The 19,343-nt window shown below is 46.7% G+C and overlaps 1 protein-coding gene across 4 annotated transcripts in view; it reads right to left on the reverse strand.

Moving 5' to 3' along the window:
• Positions 1-19,343, reverse strand: part of CPNE7 (copine 7) — a 197,855-nt gene that overhangs the window by 104,677 nt on the left and 73,835 nt on the right. For all 4 annotated transcript variants that reach the window (XM_056526017.1, XM_056526016.1, XM_056526014.1 and 1 more), the window contains 3 exons: positions 13,260-13,442; positions 2,957-3,031; positions 1,629-1,703 (listed from right to left, as the gene is read on the reverse strand). In XM_056526017.1, coding sequence (XP_056381992.1) covers positions 1,629-1,703; positions 2,957-3,031; positions 13,260-13,442 — 333 coding nt within the window. The remainder of the gene's footprint in view (positions 1-1,628; positions 1,704-2,956; positions 3,032-13,259; positions 13,443-19,343) is intronic.

Raw genomic sequence — 19,343 nt, forward strand, 5'->3', positions numbered from 1 at the left:
AAAACTTAGAGTCCCCATCAAATTTATCCGGCAAGGATAGGCGTAGACCAGGAGTGGCCACTCGCTGCGGAGGAGGTGCAGGAGCTGGCGGAGGAGATGACTGCTGAAGCTGTGGTAGTAACTGCTGTAGCATAACGGTCAGTTGAGACAGCTGTTGGCCTTGTTGCGCTATCTGTTGTGACTGCTGGGCGACCACCGTGGTAAGGTCAGCGACAACTGGCAGAGGAACTTCAGCGGGATCCATGGCCGGATCTACTGTCACGATGCCGGCTGGCAGGTAGTGGATCCTCTGTGCCAGAGAGGGATTGGCGTGGACCGTGCTAGTGGATCGGTTCTAAGTCACTACTGGTTTTCACCAGAGCCCGCCGCAAAGCGGGATGGTCTTGCTGCGGCGGTAGTGACCAGGTCGTATCCACTAGCAACGGCTCACCTCTCTGGCTGCTGAAGATAGGCGCGGTACAAGGGTACAGAAGCAAGGTCGGACGTAGCAGAAGGTCGGGGCAGGCAGCAAGGATCGTAGTCAGGGGCAACGGCAGGAGGTCTGGAACACAGGCTAGGAACACACAAGGAAACGCTTTCACTGGCACAATGGCAACAAGATCCGGCAAGGGAGTGCAGGGGAAGTGAGGTGATATAGGGAAGTGCACAGGTGAACACACTAATTGGAATCACTGCGCCAATCAGCGGCGCAGTGGCCCTTTAAATCGCAAAGACCCGGCGCGCGCGCGCCCTAGGGAGCGGGGCCGCGCGCGCCGGGACAGGACCGAGGGAGAGCGAGTCAGGTACGGGAGCCGGGGTGCGCATCGCGAGCGGGCGCTACCCGCATCGCGAATCGCATCCCGGCTGGAAGCGGAATCGCAGCGCCCCGGGTCAGTGGATCTGACCGGAGCGCTGCAGCGGGGAGAGTGTAGCGAGCGCTCCGGGGAGGAGCGGGGACCCGGAGCGCTCGGCGTAACAAGAGCACTAATCACAAGAAATATATTTTAAGAAATGCATATCTATAAAGTTTTGTATAAAATATGACAGTGCGTGTTACATACAGTTGCTTAGAATATAGGAAACTAAGTATAAAAGAAAACAGGCAACTATATCATGAATACAAAAAGTTACGGTACATAAAATGTTCTGTCCTGTATTGACTATACAAGAATCTTTACTTTTTAAAGGGGTATTCCCATTATAGAATTTTATGACATACATCTAGGATATGCAATAACATTTTAATCACTGAGAGTTTGAATTCCCCCTTCCTGCACAAAAATGTTCCAGATCAACTCCTGGGCAGATATTGCAACAGAACTCTACCCAAGTGAATAGGACTGTGTTGCAGTTCCCCACACAACAGGTGACCAGTACAGGCAAGGTAGGGACACACTGTGAAGGAGCTGATGCTCTTAGCTGGCATTGCAGCCCCTTTATTCTAAGGATCAGTCCTGTCAGTTGGAGTATTATTGATCAGTGAGTTATTATATATATATATATATATCCTAGTGATTCAAGTACAGTGTGATACATTTCTTACTCTTTTGGAAAGACCATTTAATGAGCCTATTTACATCATTCATTCTACAAATGGAGAAACCTGCAAGTCTGTCTCCAGAAAGGAGGCTGTACCCTGTGTCTGTCACCTTGTCATCCAGTTTCTTTGCGCAGAATGACAGCTCCACATATCCGTTATTTCCAGAAATTTCCTCCGAAATTACCTGTGGGAAATAGCGTGAAAATATATTTTTTTAAAAAGCAAAAAATCAATAAACCAAATATCGATATGATTTCATTGCAGAAGATGCCATTGATGGTATTCTTAATAAACATTAGTCCCAACTATTACCAGATCTATTCCACATCTATCTATCTATCTATCTATCTATCTACAAAGTAGAAACATAGAAGACAGCACTGGACAGATCCACTGTGCCCGTGGTCAACTGGAGGGCCACTCCAATATCCCAGTATAGCCAAGAGTTACAAGCCACAGCACAAAAAGATGGAATACTCTGTATTCCTATATGTAGAACTGTGATTTATTGGTTTCCCACATGTAACTTTTCAGCTCAATGTAACCCTTTCTCAAGCTTGAGAGAGGCTTACATTAAGACAAAACATTGCATGTGGGGAACCAATAAATCACAGCTCTATATATAAGAAAATTGAGTCTTCCATCTTTTTATGCTGTGGCCTGTAGCTCTTGAATATACTAGGATATTGGAGTGGCCCTCCAGTTGACCACGGGCACAGTGGATCGGTCCAGTGATGTCTTCTATGTTTCTATGCTACTACTTCTGCATTTTGTGCTGTGACCTGTAACTCTTGGATATCTATCTATCTTTTCATCTGTCTGCCTATTTATCTATATAAATCAAATCTATTCATATATTATCTCTCTCATATCTATATGTCTATCCATCCATTTATCTATCTACTGTATCTATCTATCTCTGTGTCCATCTATCTATGTCTGTCTATCCAATTTAATAAGAAATTGCTTACAAATTTTTTCAATGTCTACACATAGAAGGAGTTTTCTAGTTATGCCTCAGTACAGAACAAATGATGTATTATTAAGCAGATTTACCTTTCATGGATGTGAAATGCCATAGTGACAAGCACATTGTAAGCTGTAATAGAATCCATATTGGTTGCCATCCAGAGGTTTGAAATAAAGGATTTTTACATTAATTTTTAACTTGTACAGGTGGACTACAGATATGGATTCCCAAAATAACATAGGTAAGATGTTAATACAGAGATAAACATTTGGATTGACCAAATTCTATAGAAATTCTGTTCAGTATGGGTGCAGGAGTAAATACTTCATTATAATATTTTCAGTAATGGCTAAAGATTTGAAAATCGTCTCATAATCTTTGAATCTCAAACCAAGCAGTGGATTGAATGGCTCATCTTTACCCTCTATGTCTAAATACTACAGGGTATATCGTATAGCAGCTCTCACCGTTATGGCGGATTTCCCAGCATATTTCCCATATTTCAGGAAGAGGCCTTTGGTAATCCTTTTCTGTGCAACGATCTAGTAAAAAGGATGAAGAACGGAATAATTTATCATATTACAGTAATGTGCAAGAATGGAGTATTCTATTAGGTAAAAAGAAGTCAGTGCATCTGAATAGCCCCCCAAGAAAGGACTACTGCTATGAATGTAACTACCAGGTTACAGGTATGGTAGCTGCACTTAGGGGTCCAGTGGTTTAGGGCAGCCTCCGCCATTTGGCAGCTAAGGGTCCACCTCCATGCAGAGTAGAGGCAGTTGGTTATAATTTTGACCCATGAAGGAAAACCAAGAAAGGAAGAAATAACAGGAAACCAGTCAAGGTAGCTATGGTGGAGTAGGGGCTATTAGTAGAGCTTTGCTGTTGGATAACATGGTTAAAAGGGTTGTGTGATTTAGAATATCTGTTTCATTTATTGTATCAAGGACTTTTATATAGGGGGTTCCCTATTCAGAACAGACATCTATCAGCTAGAAACAAAGAGTGTTTCATGCTATCAGGAGGGCTCAGTGGAAAATTGCATTACACAGACAGCCTAATGATTTTAATTCTAACTGTTTAATGTTTTATTTGTCCAGCAGGGGTGCAGTAGGGGAACTGAGAGCTTACTGCAGCTGGTTCCAGAGTAGATTCAAAATGATCCTAGGGGTTCCATGTAAGGACACCATACAATGAGCTTGTTTATTTCGGCTCTTCTAACTAAAAATTATTGTCCAAAGTGTAAACCCCTTTACGTGTACAACCCCATTTAACTATATATTGAGCCTGCAATTTAGTGTCAAGGTTGGATTAAAGGTTATGTAGTAGTGGTCCATAATGTTTATGACATACATCAGATGATTTTCAGAAGGAATTCCCCTTTAAGGCTCCAGGACTGTTATCTAACATGGAAAAGGGTTAATAAAAAAAGGGTTAATAAAAAAAACAACATCAGGGATGATATTCACAGAGGCACAGCTATAGGGGGATAGAGTAAGCAGTTGCATTTGTCTGTGGAGCTGGAGGGTACCCAAAGTCCCTTCATTAGAAGATACTAGTATTATAATATCAGATGGCAGATGTGGGCCACGTAACAAATTATGCATTGAGGCCCTGGAGCTTCAAGTCACCCCTCTAGATATGTATACTGTATTCTTAGAAGGATCTTGTGTTGGGAAGTCATGTACTTCAAATATTTTTTTGGGGCTGAATTTTGCAATGACTACTACAAAGCAGAAAAGAAAGTATAGAGTTAAATAGACTAGCATCATAGAGACACCATTGCTTTGAATAGAAAGTAATGCATTAGTAGAGATATTTGTGCAGTGGGGATGCAGGCAAATGGAGCAGTAAGTGCAAGGTATATCTTTGTATGGGTTGTGGAATTGACGAAAGCTAAGTATAATAACAGCTCTGAGGAGACTGACATGAAAGAAGAGAGGATGAATCAGTGAGGATACAATGGCACACTCGTTTTCAAAGCCATTACAAGGTCAACAATACACCCATGAAAAAGCTACAGATGTATAAACTTTGGTTATGCTAAAAATATTGGTCCTATTGTAATTGTCTGTACCCCAATCGCATGTTCACTAATAAACTATATAATATTTTGTGAAAGGGGAAAGGGTCTTCACTGAATACTGACCAGTCCAGGGTCAATCACGTTATATATTTATCTATCTTTTCTGCTGCAGAAAAATTGCAGCCTTTTTGCACCAAAACAATAAAAACAATAGGGCTATTTTTCATGCCTGATTATTTTTCTGTCTGGCAAATAATTACACAATTTACAGTATGCACTAGCAGATTATGCTGGCAAACCGGCATAAACTGCTGTTAAAATCTTCCCTAGCTCACAAATAGCAGAGATTTCAGCATAGACGCATGGACTAGCTGGATTTATGTAGAGGTGTCCGCCTGCTTATCCAAATCAAGAATAGGGAGTTGTCTGGTGTGTCCAAGAGACATGGTGACAAGTAAAGGGGATTCTTTCAAAATAAGCCAAGTGTTATTATTGCTGTTCCTTAACCCCTTAAGGACATAGCGTTTTTTGTTTATTCCTCCTTACCTTTTAAAAATCCTAACCCTTACAATTTTGCACCTAAAAATCCATATTATGGCTTATTTTTTGCGCCATCAATTCTACTTTGTTATGACATCAGTCATTTTACCCAAAAACGCCATTTTGTAACTTTTTGGTGCTTCCGTTTCTACGCAGTACATTTTTCGGAAAAAATAACAAATTATCTTTATTCTGTAGGTCCATACGATTAAAATGATATCCTAATGATCCTTAAAGTAATGGTAACACTGGAATATTAAAGTGTACCTGTGAAATACAAAAATATTTTATATAATATAGAGGTTTGTGTGGTGGCCCAGTACAAGAGTTGCACCCCTGTACCCTTGCTGCCCTGTCAGGCAGCCTCCATACAGTGTCCCCTGCCCCCCCCCCCTGTACCTGTTCCATTGTCTATTCATTTGCATGCATGTTATATAATGTATCATACCTAAGATGTGTTATAGCTTTAAAAAGCGTTGACATGTGATTGAGCTGTTGTCATGTGTCATGCGATTGTAACCCAGTGAGGTATCAGTGACCATGTGACCTAAGGCTGACCTATGGAACCCCCTCCAGAGTCTCCCCCATGTAAGCCCTGGGTGAAGCCTCTGCTCTCTTTCTTGTATGCTGAGTTGCAGTGAGGTCAAGTCCTAGGTGTATGTCTGGAGTCCAGAGGAGGCCAAAAGTAAGTCAAGCAGCCACGAATTCTCAAGTACATTGCCCCAAAGGTCAAGTCAAAGCCTGGTAAGCTACAGAAGGGGTGAAGTCAGTCATAGTCTGTCATAGTCAAGTCAGTCCAAGTCATCCTGTCTCAAGTCAGCGTGGCCTGCATCCAAATTGTCCAAGTCCACTGTAAGTCCCAGCAAGCCCTAAGGTCTCTGAAGTCACTGGTCACCTCCATGGGCCTAGCCAAGCTGTATAGACTGTTACACCTGTCTGACTCAGTAAAGCTGCCGTTGTTCCGTAACTTGGTGTTGGAGTCATTATTTGCCCCCGTGCCTAGCCCAGGATCCAGCGGTATTCCTTCGGGTGGTGCAGAGGATAAACCACACCCTGGTGTCACGAACACAAGGGGTTAATGTCATCTGCCCCTAGGGTAATTCCATCTGCCCTCATCACACCCTCACCACATTTGTATTATACATTGATTACAAAATGTGCATATTTTGGGGTGCAAAATCCTCTGCAGCTATTGCCTGGGTGTACAGAGACAAAATGCAAAAAGTGTGGGAGGACAAGCAGAGCTCTGTGCATTGAGGACAAGCAGGGTTCTGTGCATTGAGGACAAGCAGGGCTCTGTGCAGTGAGGACAAGCAGGGCTCTGTGCAGTGAGGACAAGCAGGGCTCTGTGCACTTAGGAGAAGCAGGCCTCTATACACTGAGGACAAGAAGGGCTCTGTGCAGTGAGAACAAGCAGGGCTCTGTGCACTGAGGACAACCAGGGCTCTATACAGTGAGGACAAGCAGGGCTCTGTACACTGAGGGCAAGCAGGGTTCTTTGCACTGAGGTCAAGCAGAGCCCTGTGCACCAAGGACAAGCAGGGCTCTGTACACTGAGAACAAGCAGGGCTCTGTGCACTGAGGACAAGCAGGGCTCTGTGCACTGAGGACAAGCAGGGCTCTGTGCAATGAGGACAAGCAGGGCTCTGTGCACTATGGACAAGCAGGGCTCTGTGCACTGAGGACAAGCAGGGCTCTGTGCACTGATGACAAGCAGGGCTCTGTGCACTGAGGACAAGCAGGGCTTTGTACAATGAGGACAAGCAGAGCTGTGTACACTGAGGACAAGCGGGGCTCTGTGCACTGAAGACAAGCAGGGCTCTGTGAACTGATGACAAGCAGGGCTCTGTACACTGAGGACAAGTAGGGCTCTGTGCACTGAGGACAAGCAGGGCTCTGTGCACTGATGACAAGCAGGGCTCTGTGAACTGAGGACAAGCAGGGCTCTGTACAATGAGGACAAGAAGAGCTGTGTACACTGAGGACAAGCGGGGTTATGTGTACTGAAGACAAGCAGGGCTCTGTGAACTGATGACAAGCAGGGCTTTGTACACCGAGGACAAGCAGGGCTCTGTGCAGTGAGGACAAGCAGGGCTCTATTCACTGAGGACAAGCAGGGCTCTGTGCACTGAGGACAAGCAGGGCTCTGTGCACTGAGGACAAGCAGGGCTCTGTGCACTGAGGACAAGCACGGCTCTGTGCACTGATGACAAGCAGGGCTCTGTGAACTGAGGACAAGCTGGGCTCTGTACAATGGGGACAAGCAGAGCTGTGTACACTGAGGACAAGCGGGGCTCTGTGCACTGAAGACAAACAGGGCTCTGTGAACTGATGACAAACAGGGCTCTGTACACTGAGGACAAGCAGGGCTCTGTGCACTGATGACAAGCAGGGCTCTGTGAACTGAGGACAAGCAGGGCTCTGTACAATGAGGACAAGAAGAGCTGTGTACACTGAGGACAAGCGGGCTCGGTGCACTGAAGACAAGCAGGGCTCTGTGAACTGATGACAAGCAGGGCTCTGTACACTGAGGACAAGCCGGGCTCTGTGCAGTGAGGACAAGCAGGGCTCTGTGCACTGAGGACAAGCAAGGCTCTGTGCACCTAGGACAAGCAGTGCTCTGTGCACTGATGACAAGCAGGGCTCTGTGCACTGAAGACAAGCAGGGCTCTGTGAACTGAGGACAAGCAGGGCTCTGTACAATGAGGACAAGATGAGCTGTGTACACTCAGGACAAGTGGGGTTCTGTGTACTGAAGACAAGCAGGGCTCTGTGAACTGATGACAAGCAGGGCTTTGTACACTGAGGACAAGTAGGGCTCTGTGCAGTGAGGACAAGCAGGGCTCTATTCACTGAGGACAAGCAGGGCTCTGTGCACTGAGGACAAGCAGGGCTCTGTGCACTGAGGACAAGCAGGGCTCTGTGCACTGAGGACAAGCACGGCTCTGTGCACTGATGACAAGCAGGGCTCTGTGAACTGAGGACAAGCTGGGCTCTGTACAATGAGGACAAGCAGAGCTGTGTACACTGAGGACAAGCGGGGCTCTGTGCACTGAAGACAAACAGGGCTCTGTGAACTGATGACAAACAGGGCTCTGTACACTGAGGACAAACAGGGCTCTGTGCACTGAGGACAAGCAGGGCTCTGTGCACTGATGACAAGCAGGGCTCTGTGAACTGAGGACAAGCAGGGCTCTGTACAATGAGGACAAGAAGAGCGGTGTACACTGAGAACAATCGGGCTCGGTGCACTGAAGACAAGCAGGGCTCTGTGAACTGATGACAAGCAGGGCTCTGTACACTGAGTACAAGCAAGGCTCTGTGCACCTAGGACAAGCAGTGCTCTGTGCACTGATGACAAGCAGGGCTCTGTGAACTGAGGACAAGCAGGGCTCTGTGCACTGAGGACAAGCAGGGCTCTGTGCACCTAGGACAAGCAGGGCTCTGTGCACCTAGGACAAGCAGTGCTCTGTGCGCTGATGACAAGCAGGGCTCTGTGCACTGAAGACAAGCAGGGCTCTGTGAACTGATGACAAGCAGGGCTCTGTACACTGAGGACAAGCAGGGCTCTGTACAATGAGGACAAGCAGGGCTCTGTACACTGAGGACAGGCAGGGCTCTGTGAACTGATGACAGACAGGGCTCTGTGAACTGAGGACAAGCAGGGCTCTGTACAATGAAGACAAGCAGGGCTCTGTGCCCCGAGGACAAGCAGGGCTCTGTACAATGAGGACAAGCAGGGCTCTGTACACTGAGGACAAGCAGGGCTCTGTACAATGAGGACAAGCAGATTTGTGTACACCGAGGACAAGCAGGGCTCTGTGCACTGAGGACAAGCAGGGCTCTGTGCACTGAGGACAAGCAGGGCTCTGTGAACTGATGACAAGCAGGGCTCTGTGAACTGAGGACAAGCAGGGCTCTGTGCACTGAGGACAAGCAGGGCTCTGTGCACCTAGGACAAGCAGGGCTCTGTGCACCTAGGACAAGCAGTGCTCTGTGCGCTGATGACAAGCAGGGCTCTGTGCACTGAAGACAAGCAGGGCTCTGTGAACTGATGACAAGCAGGGCTCTGTACACTGAGGACAAGCAGGGCTCTGTACAATGAGGACAAGCAGGGCTCTGTACACTGAGGACAGGCAGGGCTCTGTGAACTGATGACAGACAGGGCTCTGTGAACTGAGGACAAGCAGGGCTCTGTACAATGAAGACAAGCAGGGCTCTGTGCCCCGAGGACAAGCAGGGCTCTGTACAATGAGGACAAGCAGGGCTCTGTACACTGAGGACAAGCAGGGATCTGTGCACTGAGGATAAGTAGGGCTCTGTGAACTGATGACAAGCAGGGCTCTGTGAACTGAGGACAAGCAGGGCTCTGTACAATGAGGATAAGCAGGGCTCTGTGCACTGAGGACAATTAGGGCTCTGTGCACTAAGGACAAGCAGGACTCTGTGCACTGAGGACAAGCAGGGCTCTGTGCACTGAGGACAAGCAGGGCTCTGTGCACTGAGGACAAGCAGGGCTCTGTGCACTGAGGACAAGCAGAGCTCTGTGCACTGAGGACAAGCAGGGCTCTGTACAATGAGGACAAGCAGATTTGTGTACACCGAGGACAAGCAGGGCTCTGTGCACTGAGGACAAGCAGGGCTCTGTGCACTGAGGACAAGCAGGGCTCTGTGAACTGATGACAAGTAGGGCTCTGTACACTGAGTTCAAGTAGGGCTCTGTGAACTGAGGACAAGCAGGGCTCTGTGAACTGATGACAGGCAGGGCTCTGTGAACTGATGACAGGCAGGGCTCTGTGAACTGAGGACAAGCAGGGCTCTGTACAATGAGGACAAGCAGGGCTCTGTACACTGAGGACAAGCAGGGCTCTGTGCACTGAGGACAAGCAGGGCTCTGTGCACTGAGGACAAGCAGGGCTCTGTGCACTGAGGACAAGCAGGGCTCTGTACACTGAGGACAAGCAGGGCTCTGTACACTGAGGACAAGCAGGGCTTTGTGCACTGAGGACAATTAGGTCTCTCTGCACCGAGGACAAGCAGGGCTCTGTACACTGAGGACAAGCAGGGATTTGTACAGTGAGGAAAAGCAGGGTTCTGTGCACTGAGGACAAGCAGGGCTCTGTACAGTGAGGACAAGCAGGGCTCTGTGCACTGAGGACAAGCAGTTCTCGGTACACTGAGGACAAGCAGGGCTCTGTACACTGAGGACAAGCAGGGCTCTATACACTGAGGCTTTGTGACATGCTCCTGGCTCACAGAGCAGGCTGATTGACATGGCAGAAGCCTGCACAGAGCCCTGCTTGTCCTGCCCTTACTTCCTGTATTTGGTCTCCTCACAAAGACACACAGGCAATAGCTGTAGGGACAGCATTTTTTCAGCCAAAATATACAATATTTTTAACCAATGTATATTACAGATATAAAAATAATGTTATTATCTACATTATTGAAAACGTTTTTGCAAAAGAAAGGTACACTTCCAGTTGAATCTAGTCCCTCGGTTGTTTTCTGAGCTCAGGCCCCTTCATTCTGTGTGTATAGTTAGCACCTCTTTTCTGTGCTAGGTGCCATACCAGGACTATCAAAACCGAGACTTACACACTAAGGACATGTTCCTATGTCGGAATTTGTCATGGAGATTCCGCTGCAGCAGAGTCCTGTTGAATACAATGGTATTTTGCTGCACTGTGCACATGGCGGAATTTCCGAGCTGAAATTCCGATTTCCGTGTTTGCAGAAAGAATGAACACGTTCATTCTTTCTGCAGACTCAGCAAGGAATGCATAGCCATCTATGAGATGGAGCATTCCTGTGCGGTCCTAACACTGGCATGTTTGCAGGATGTCCACATGGAGATTTTCTGTGCAGACAATCCAAAGTGTGAACATAGCCTTAACCTTCTCAATCTGTGGCTACAACACTAGGTACTGACACCACTAGACTGCATGAAGACCAAGTGCAGTGGCACTTAGACACACTTGGCTCCAGTGGCAAGATACCTTAAAACTTCCAAGGCAATATCATAGCCTGAGAACTTCCCCGAGACATGATCAGACGGATTCCCAAAACTCTGATACCAGAGGTCCCATTAACTTGAATGGGACCTTTGGCATCGGAGCCCCAAGAGTTTGAGATTGCCTGAGAAATTTTAATGTATCCTGCTGCCAGAGCCAAATGAGACTAATGCTTTAAATGGGCACTGTCAGATATAAAAACGTTTTATATGTTGTATATCTTTGCAAACCAATAGTTTTTCTAATATATTTATTTTAAAATAATTCACATTTTATTAAAGAAAACTGCCTTTGAAAATCCCACCACTACGGGTCCCCATATCTCCTGGGACACTGATGAGTCCCACAGCCACATAAGCGTGTCCAAGGGTCATGGACATGAGATGGCTGATTGACAAGGCTGCAGGAACACTGCTGTAACACTGATTCTTACCAAACATGTGCCTCCAGATGTTGCAAAACCACAACTCCAAGCATGCCTGGACAGCCAAAGGAGTTCTAGTTTTGCAAAAGCTCTAGGCACACCGCTGAAGGCAACACTGCTGCAAAAAAGAGTTATCCAAACACTGTACCTCCAACTCTTCCAAAAGTACGAGTTCCAGCATTACAGCACTGCCAAAGGATGACACACATGCATGACATAGCAACAGAAAATGTATGGAGTAAAAACCACTGTACTTTTAGCACTAAGACTTTGAAATAATTTAGGAAGATGTAAGTTATACACTCACCATATTGTTACATAGTATAGTTGAAAAAAGACATCTGTCCATCAAGTTAAACCAAGGAATTTAAAGGAGGGGGTATGGTTGGATAAAGAGGAAGGGATGTGATTTAATATTTTTGCATTGTCTTTGGTGGTAGAGTACAGGCAATCTCCAATAATCAGTGTGTGTGTGTGTGTGTGTGTGTAGAGCATAAAACCAGAAATTAAAGGGTTACAGAGCAGGGCTGCCAGGTTCCCGAGAGTGAGTCAGCAGAGTGAGGAAGGGGGAGGAGTCATCACAGTGCAGGAAAGAGAAGGACACGCCCCCTCTCTTTGGAAAGATGAAAAAGTCATTGAGTAGCCGTAATATGCAATTTTTGGGGGAAAAATCTGTGATAGATACATAAAAATTGCCTGTACATGATCTGGATTAGGTAAGGAATAACATATAACAGTTTTGTTTGTTTGTTTTTTGTGGGATCTGACAGGTACACTTTAAGTGTAGCCTAAGGGCAAAATGGTTGTATATAACTGTTATCTTTTGCATTACTCAAATAGGTACTGGCAAAAATTGAAATGAGGGCATTGGCTAGTGTTTCCTCTGTGTCTTTTTTTTTTTTGGATGGTGAGGTAGGGTCCTGAAAACTCAGTTTTCTCCAAAGCAGCAAATAAATATTGATGTAAATAATCAAATAATTTACTATAATTATCAAAGTTAGCTAATGTGTGTATAGTAACATTCCTGGGGTCGATTGAAGGTTAAGGATTAAAGTATGAAACTCCGGGGATCTGGGGTAGTGAATAGGGTTTATGTCTGTTGTTCTGATGTTCTATACCAGACAAGGGGTTATTGCCAGGATCCCTGGTGGTCTGTGCATAGGTGATAAGTTTATCTTCCCATAGTAACCCATTAATGTTTGCAACCTCAGTGATCTAGGCCAGTGAAGTGGTTAATAGCATTATAATCTTGAAGTCTATGGCAATGAAGAGGTTACTCTTTCTATATTCACTGAAGGTCTAGGGCACAGAAAGGGTCACCCAAACTCTTGAGTAGCATGTAAACGGGGCAGGATGTAGCAACGAGTATACTCCAGAGACCTACAGTGGTATTGTAGAAAAGGCAAAGCTGTCAGTCACTTTGAGTGCTAACCAACTTTGTCAGACCTGTTGATGTATTTCACAGTCCTCAGCCCCAGAAGGAGGACTGCTCAGAATGTAATCATGTCATTGTCAAAAATAGAAAGCACTAAATGCCTTACTAGGTTACATATAAACTCCTATATTAGTTGGCCTGTTTATGCCCAATAGGGGAGATTTACCAAAGCCTGTGTAGAGGAAGAGTGGTGCAGTTGCCCATAGCAACCAATCACATAGCTTCTTTCATTTTTAATGAAACTTGAAGAAGCAATCTTTTTGGTTGCTATGGGTAACTGCACCACTCTTTCTCTACACAGGCTTTGAGAAATCTTTTTCAATATGTTTACCTGTCCCAGAGTCAGTTCGACTCCCCCCAGGAAGTCGTCATCCCTTGAGCCAATGCTGCAGTGTCCATGGATGTCATAAACCTCAAACCGCAGCTTCTGAACCTCTTCAAAATAATAATCCACAGTGAACACTTTGGAGAAGACAGGATTCAAATTGCTCTTTATTACTTCTGTCCGGTCCACCTGTAGAGAAGGGAATAAGATTATAACAATTATAAATGCTGAAAAAGAAATAAACATATTGGGGGAGATTTATCAAAACCTGTCAAGAGGAAAAGTTGCTGAGTTGCCAATAGCAACCAATCAGATCACTTCTTTCATCTTGCAGAGATCTTGTTGAAAATGAAAGAAGTGATCTGATTGGTTGCTATGGGCAACTCAGAAACTTTTCCTCTGAACAAGTTTTGATAAATCTCCCCCATTATTTGAGAATGTTTACAAAGTGAACAACTAAATAGGGGAATGAGTACAGTTTGAGTCACAGCTCTTCTTATAGGTTCTCCTATCATCCTTAAATGGGCACGGTCATTTTTTTTGTATATGATACAGCAGGTAAAATAAATAAGATTTGTAATTTACTCCCTGTAAAAAAAATTATTTTTATGCCACTTTTAGAGATGTCGCAAATTGTTCGCCCGCAAACAGATCCCGGCGAATTTCGCATGTTCGCGTTCACATCGCCGGGCGAACATATGTGAAGTTCGATCCGCCCCCTAAACTTTAACATTGCAGTAAATTTTGACCCTGTGAGTCAGAGTCAGCAGACACATTACAGCCAATCAGCATCAGTCCCTCCCTTCCAGACCCTCCTACCTCTTGCACGGACACCATTTTACCCTCATTCAGCATGCTGCAGGCTTAGGAAGTGGAGGGTCAGAGATGCTGCTCCTGCTGTATAGGGAAAGAGATAGCTAGGTTGCTGCTAGGTGGTGTATTCAGGGTCCAGTTTACTTCTAAAGCACTAGTGTAACATCTGCTTTAAGGACAGCACCCAAAAAAGCCCTTTTTAGGGCTGAAATATATCAGTCCTGCTTGGGAGGGAACCGCTGGTTAAAATGGGTACTCCAGAATCAAATTTAAGTTCCTTCAAGCAACTATCTACTACAGTATTCAAAGGGCTGAAAGATATCAGTCCGTTAGTCTTGCAACAGCTGAAGGCACCCTGGTTGGGAGGGAACCGCTGGTTAAAAGGGGTACTCCAGAATCAAACTTAAGTTCCTTCAAGCAACTAACTACTACAGTATTCAAAGGGCTGAAAGCTATCAGTCTGTGTGTTTTGCAACAGCTGTAGGTACCCTGGTTGGGGACCACTGCTTAAAAGGGGAACTCCGCTGGCGAGCTTTTTTCTTTAAAGCAACTAACTACTACAGTATTCAAAGGGCTGAAATATATCAGTCTGTGTGTTTTGCAACAGCTGGAGGCACCCTGGTTGGGGACCACTGCATAAAAGGGGAACACCGCTGGCAAGTTTTTTTGCTCATTGTCACACTAGTGCAAATCACATTAGGTGTGACAGTTGTGCAAATAAAAAAAAATACCTTTTTTGGCTGTTAAATAAAATCAGCTGTCACTGTTAGTTCACGTCACAGTTGCCATTTTTCCTGCCTGCAGGGCAAATTGTGTCACCCTAGGGCAAAATCACATTAGGTGCGACAGTTGCGCAAATTTAAAAAAAAAACTTTTTTGGCTGTTAAATAAAATCAGCCGACACTGTTAGTTCACGTCACAGTTGCCATTTTTCTTGCCTGCAGAGCAAATTGTGTCACCCTAGTGCAAATCACATTAGGTGTGACACTTGTGTAAATTTAACACAAAAAAAATGACAGGCAGAGGAAGGCCACCCCGCAGGGGCAGTCATGGTGCTGGGATTCCCTTTGGCCCTAGAATGGCAAGTGTTCAGAGGCCACGTACCCTGAACCCCCAAAGTTCTGAGGACTTAGTTGACTGGCTATCACAAGACATCCAATCTACTACTAAAGCTTCCGCTCGGAACCTTGACGCACCGTCCTTCTCCTCCTCTGGCTTAGCTTCGGGCACCTCTCATGCTACCACTTGCCCGCCTGCCGCCACCACCAACACTAGCACCACAGCAGCTTTACTTGATCCGTCAGTGGAGTTATTTACACATCAGTTTGAAGACATGAGTGATGCACAACCATTATTGCCAGAGGATGTAGTTAACAGGGATATGTCTCAGTCAGGCAGCATTACACACATGGGCATACGGTGTGATGATGATGTTGTACCCGCTGCTGCTTCCTTTCTTGAGGAGTCAGATAGCGGTGAAGGTGTTGATGATGACGATGTGTCCGTGGATGCCACGTAGGTGCCCTCTAGAAGAGAAGAAGAGCGGGAAAGTTCAGATGGGGAGACAGAGAGGAGGAGGAGACGAGTTGGAAGCAGGGGAAGGTCGTCGCAAGGAGCTAGTGGCACAGTCAGACAGCATGCATCGGCACCCGGGGTCAGCCAGACGGGACGCCAATCAACGCATGCTGTTGCCACCACCAGAATGCCGTCATCGCAGAGCTCAGCAGTGTGGCATTTTTTGTGTGTGTCTGCCTCTGACAACAGCGAGGCCATTTGCAACCTGTGCCGGAAGAGTCGTGAGAAGTCCAACACCCACCTAGGCACAACTGCTTTGCGAAGGCACATGATGTCACATCACAAACGCCTATGGGATCAACACGTCAGTACAAGCAGAACACAAAGTCAAAGCCGCCATCCTCCTCCTGGTCCAGCATCTTCAGCCAGGTCAACCACTGCTGCCCTTCTTGCCCCCTCTCAACCATCCGCCTCTCCGTCTCTCGCCTGCTCATCTGCCCACAGTCAGGTGTCTGTCAAGGAAATGTTTGAGCGCAAGAAGACAATGCCTCAAAGTCACCCCCTAGCCCGGCGTCTGACAGCTGGCTTGTCGGAACTGCTAGCCCGCCAGCTTTTACCATACAAGCTGGTGGAGTCTGAGGCCTTTTGTAGCCATTGGGACACCGCAGTGGAAGGTACCCGGACAAAAATTTTTTGCACAAAAGGCAATCCCCAACCTTAACTCCATTGTGCAAAAGGAAATTATGGCATGTCTGGCACACAGTGTAGGGGCAAGGGTCCATCTGACCACTGATACCTGGTCTGCAAAGCATTGTCAGGGCAGATATATCACCTACACTGCTCATTGGGAAAACTTAGTGATGGCTGCCAAGCATGGAATGCGTGGCTCTGCAGAGGAGTTGGTGACACCGCCATGATTAGCAGGCAGGCCTGCTGCCACCTACTCTACTCCTCCTACTCCATCCTCTTCCATAACATCCTCGGCCGAGTCCTCTTCCACTGCTACGTCTTGCTCCACATCACCGCCACCCCCCCCCCCCCAGCTCCCCAGGTGCTATTCCACATCCTGGATACGGCAGTGTCACGCCATCTTGGGCTTGACTTGCCTCAAAGCGGAGAGTCACACCGCACCTGCGCTCCTGTCGGCCCTGAACGCACAGGTGGACCAGTGGCTGACTCTGCATCAACTGGAGATCGGCAAGGTGGTTTGTGACAACGGAACTAATTTGTAGCGGCATTGAGGTTGGGCAAGTTGACACATGTGCCGTGCATGGCACATGTGTGTAATCTGATTGTACAATGCTTTGTGCTCAAGTACCCAGGCTTACAGGATGTCCTGAAGCAGTCCAGGAAGGTGTGTGGCCATTTCAGGCATTCCTACACGGCCATGGCGCACTTGTCAGATATCCAGTGGCAAAACAACATGCCAGTGAGGCGCTTGATTTGCGACAGCCCGACACGTTGGAATTCAACACTCCTAATGTTCGACCACCTGCTCCAACAAGAAAAAGCCGTCAACGAATATTTGTATGACCGGGGTGCTAGGAATTTTTTTGCCACGTTACTGGAGGATCATGCGCAATGCCTGTAGGCTCATGCATCCTTTTGAGGAGGTGACAAACATCATACCGTTTGTTTTCTTCCTGGAGCGTGCTCTCCGAAGAGTGCTGGATCAGGCAGTAGATGAGCGTGAAGAGGAAGAGTTGTGGACACCATCACCACCAGAAAGAGCCTTATCAGCATCGCTTGCTGAACCTGCGGCAATGCTGGAAGAGGATTGTGAGGAAGAGGAGTCAGAGGAGGAATGTGGCTTTGAAGAGGAGGAGGAAGACCAACCACAGCAGGCATCCCAGGGTGCTCCTTGTCACCTATCTGGTTCCCATGGTGTCTTACGTGGCTGGGGGGAAGAAGATTATACCTTCCCTGACATCACTGAGGACGAGGAACGGGACATGAGTAGCTTGGCATCCGTCCTTGTGCAAATGGGGTCTTTCATGCTGTCGTGCCTGTTGAAGGACCCTCGTATAAAAAGGATGAAGGAGAACGACCTGTACTGGGTGTCCACGCTACTAGACCCCCGGTATAAACATAAAGTGCCTGACATGTTACCGCATTACAGCAAGGCGGAAAGGATTCAGCAGGTCCAAAATAAATTAAGAAGTATGCTCTACACAGCGTTTAAGGGTCATGTCACAGCACAACAGGGATCTAACAGGGGAAGAGGTGAAAGTAATCCTCCTCCCACGAACACGCCGGCAAGGACAGTAAGCTGTACAGACATGTTGTTGATGGAGGACATGCGGAGCTTTTTAAGTCCTACGCATCGCCACAGCCCTTTGGGGTCCACCATCAGAGAACAACTTGACCGACAGGTAGCAGACTACCTGGTCTTAACCCCAGATATTGACACCCTGAGGAGCGATGAACCCCTTGACTACTGGGTGTGCCGGCTTGACCTGTGGCCTGAGCTATCCCAATTTGCGCTCAAACTTCTGGCCTGTCCCGCTTCAAGTGTGCTGTCAGAAAGGACCTTCAGTGCAGCAGGAGGTATTGTCACTGAGAAGAGGAGTCGCCTTGGTCAAAAAAGTCTGGATTACCTCACCTTTCTTAAGATGAATGAGGGATGGATCCCGAAGGGACTGACACTGGGCGATACATTTGACTGAACAAGGCCTGATCAGATGACCTGCCTTGGCCTAAAAATGGTCCACGCGCTGCTGTATTTGAACTCTGAATGCCGGATGACTTGCGTGACTTATCTGCCACCAACTAGGGTTCAAGACGCAATGTTTTAGGGCACTTTCTGCCTGGCAAAACAAACAGAAATTTTTCAGGCCGCTGCTGCTGCACTTGTTATGGTGCTGCAATATTTATGGTCGCTGCTAAAGCTGCGACGATACCAAATTTTCCTGCCAGGTGTACATGCCTAATTTTTCTGGCCTCTGCTGCTGCACTTGTTATGGTGCTGCAATTTTTATGGCTGCTGCTACAGCTGCGGCTGCGACTATACCCAATTTTTCATCCATGTGTACATGCCTAATTTCTCTGGGCTCTGCTGCGGCACTTGTTGTGGTGCTGCAATTTTTATGGCCGCTGCTATAGCTGCAACAATACCAAATTTTCCAGCCAGGTGTACATGCCTAATTTTTCTGGCCAGCTGCTGCACTTCCTATGGTGCTGCAATTTTTCTGGCTGCTGCTACAGCTGCGGCTGCGACAATACCCAATTTTTCATCCATGTGTACATGCCTAATTTTTCTGGCCTCTGCTGCTGCCCTTGTTATGGTGCTGCAATTTTTATGGCTGCTGCTACAGCTGCAACAATACCAAATTTTCCTGCCAGGTGTACATGCCTAATTTTTCTGGCCTATGCTGCTGCACTTCCTATGGTGCTGCAATTTTTCTGGCTGCTGCTACAGCTGCGGCTGCGACAATACCCAATTTTTCATCCATGTGTACATGCCTAATTTTTCTGGCCTCTGTTGCTGCACTTGTTATGGTGCTGCAATTTTTATGGCCGCTGCTACAGCTGCGACAATACCAAATTTTCCAGCCAGGTGTACATGCCAAATTTTTCTGGCCTCTGCTACTGCACTTTTTCTGGTGCTGCAATTTTTATGGCTGCTGCTACAGATGCGGCTGCGACAATACCCAATTTTTCATCCATGTGTACATGCCTAATTTTTCTGGCCTCTGCTGCTGCAATTGTTATGGTGCTGCAATTTTTATGGCCGCTGCTACAGAAGCGGCTGCAACAATACCA

Source organism: Hyla sarda, chromosome 6 (assembly GCF_029499605.1).
Source record: "Hyla sarda isolate aHylSar1 chromosome 6, aHylSar1.hap1, whole genome shotgun sequence".
Classification (NCBI taxonomy): domain Eukaryota; kingdom Metazoa; phylum Chordata; class Amphibia; order Anura; family Hylidae; genus Hyla; species Hyla sarda.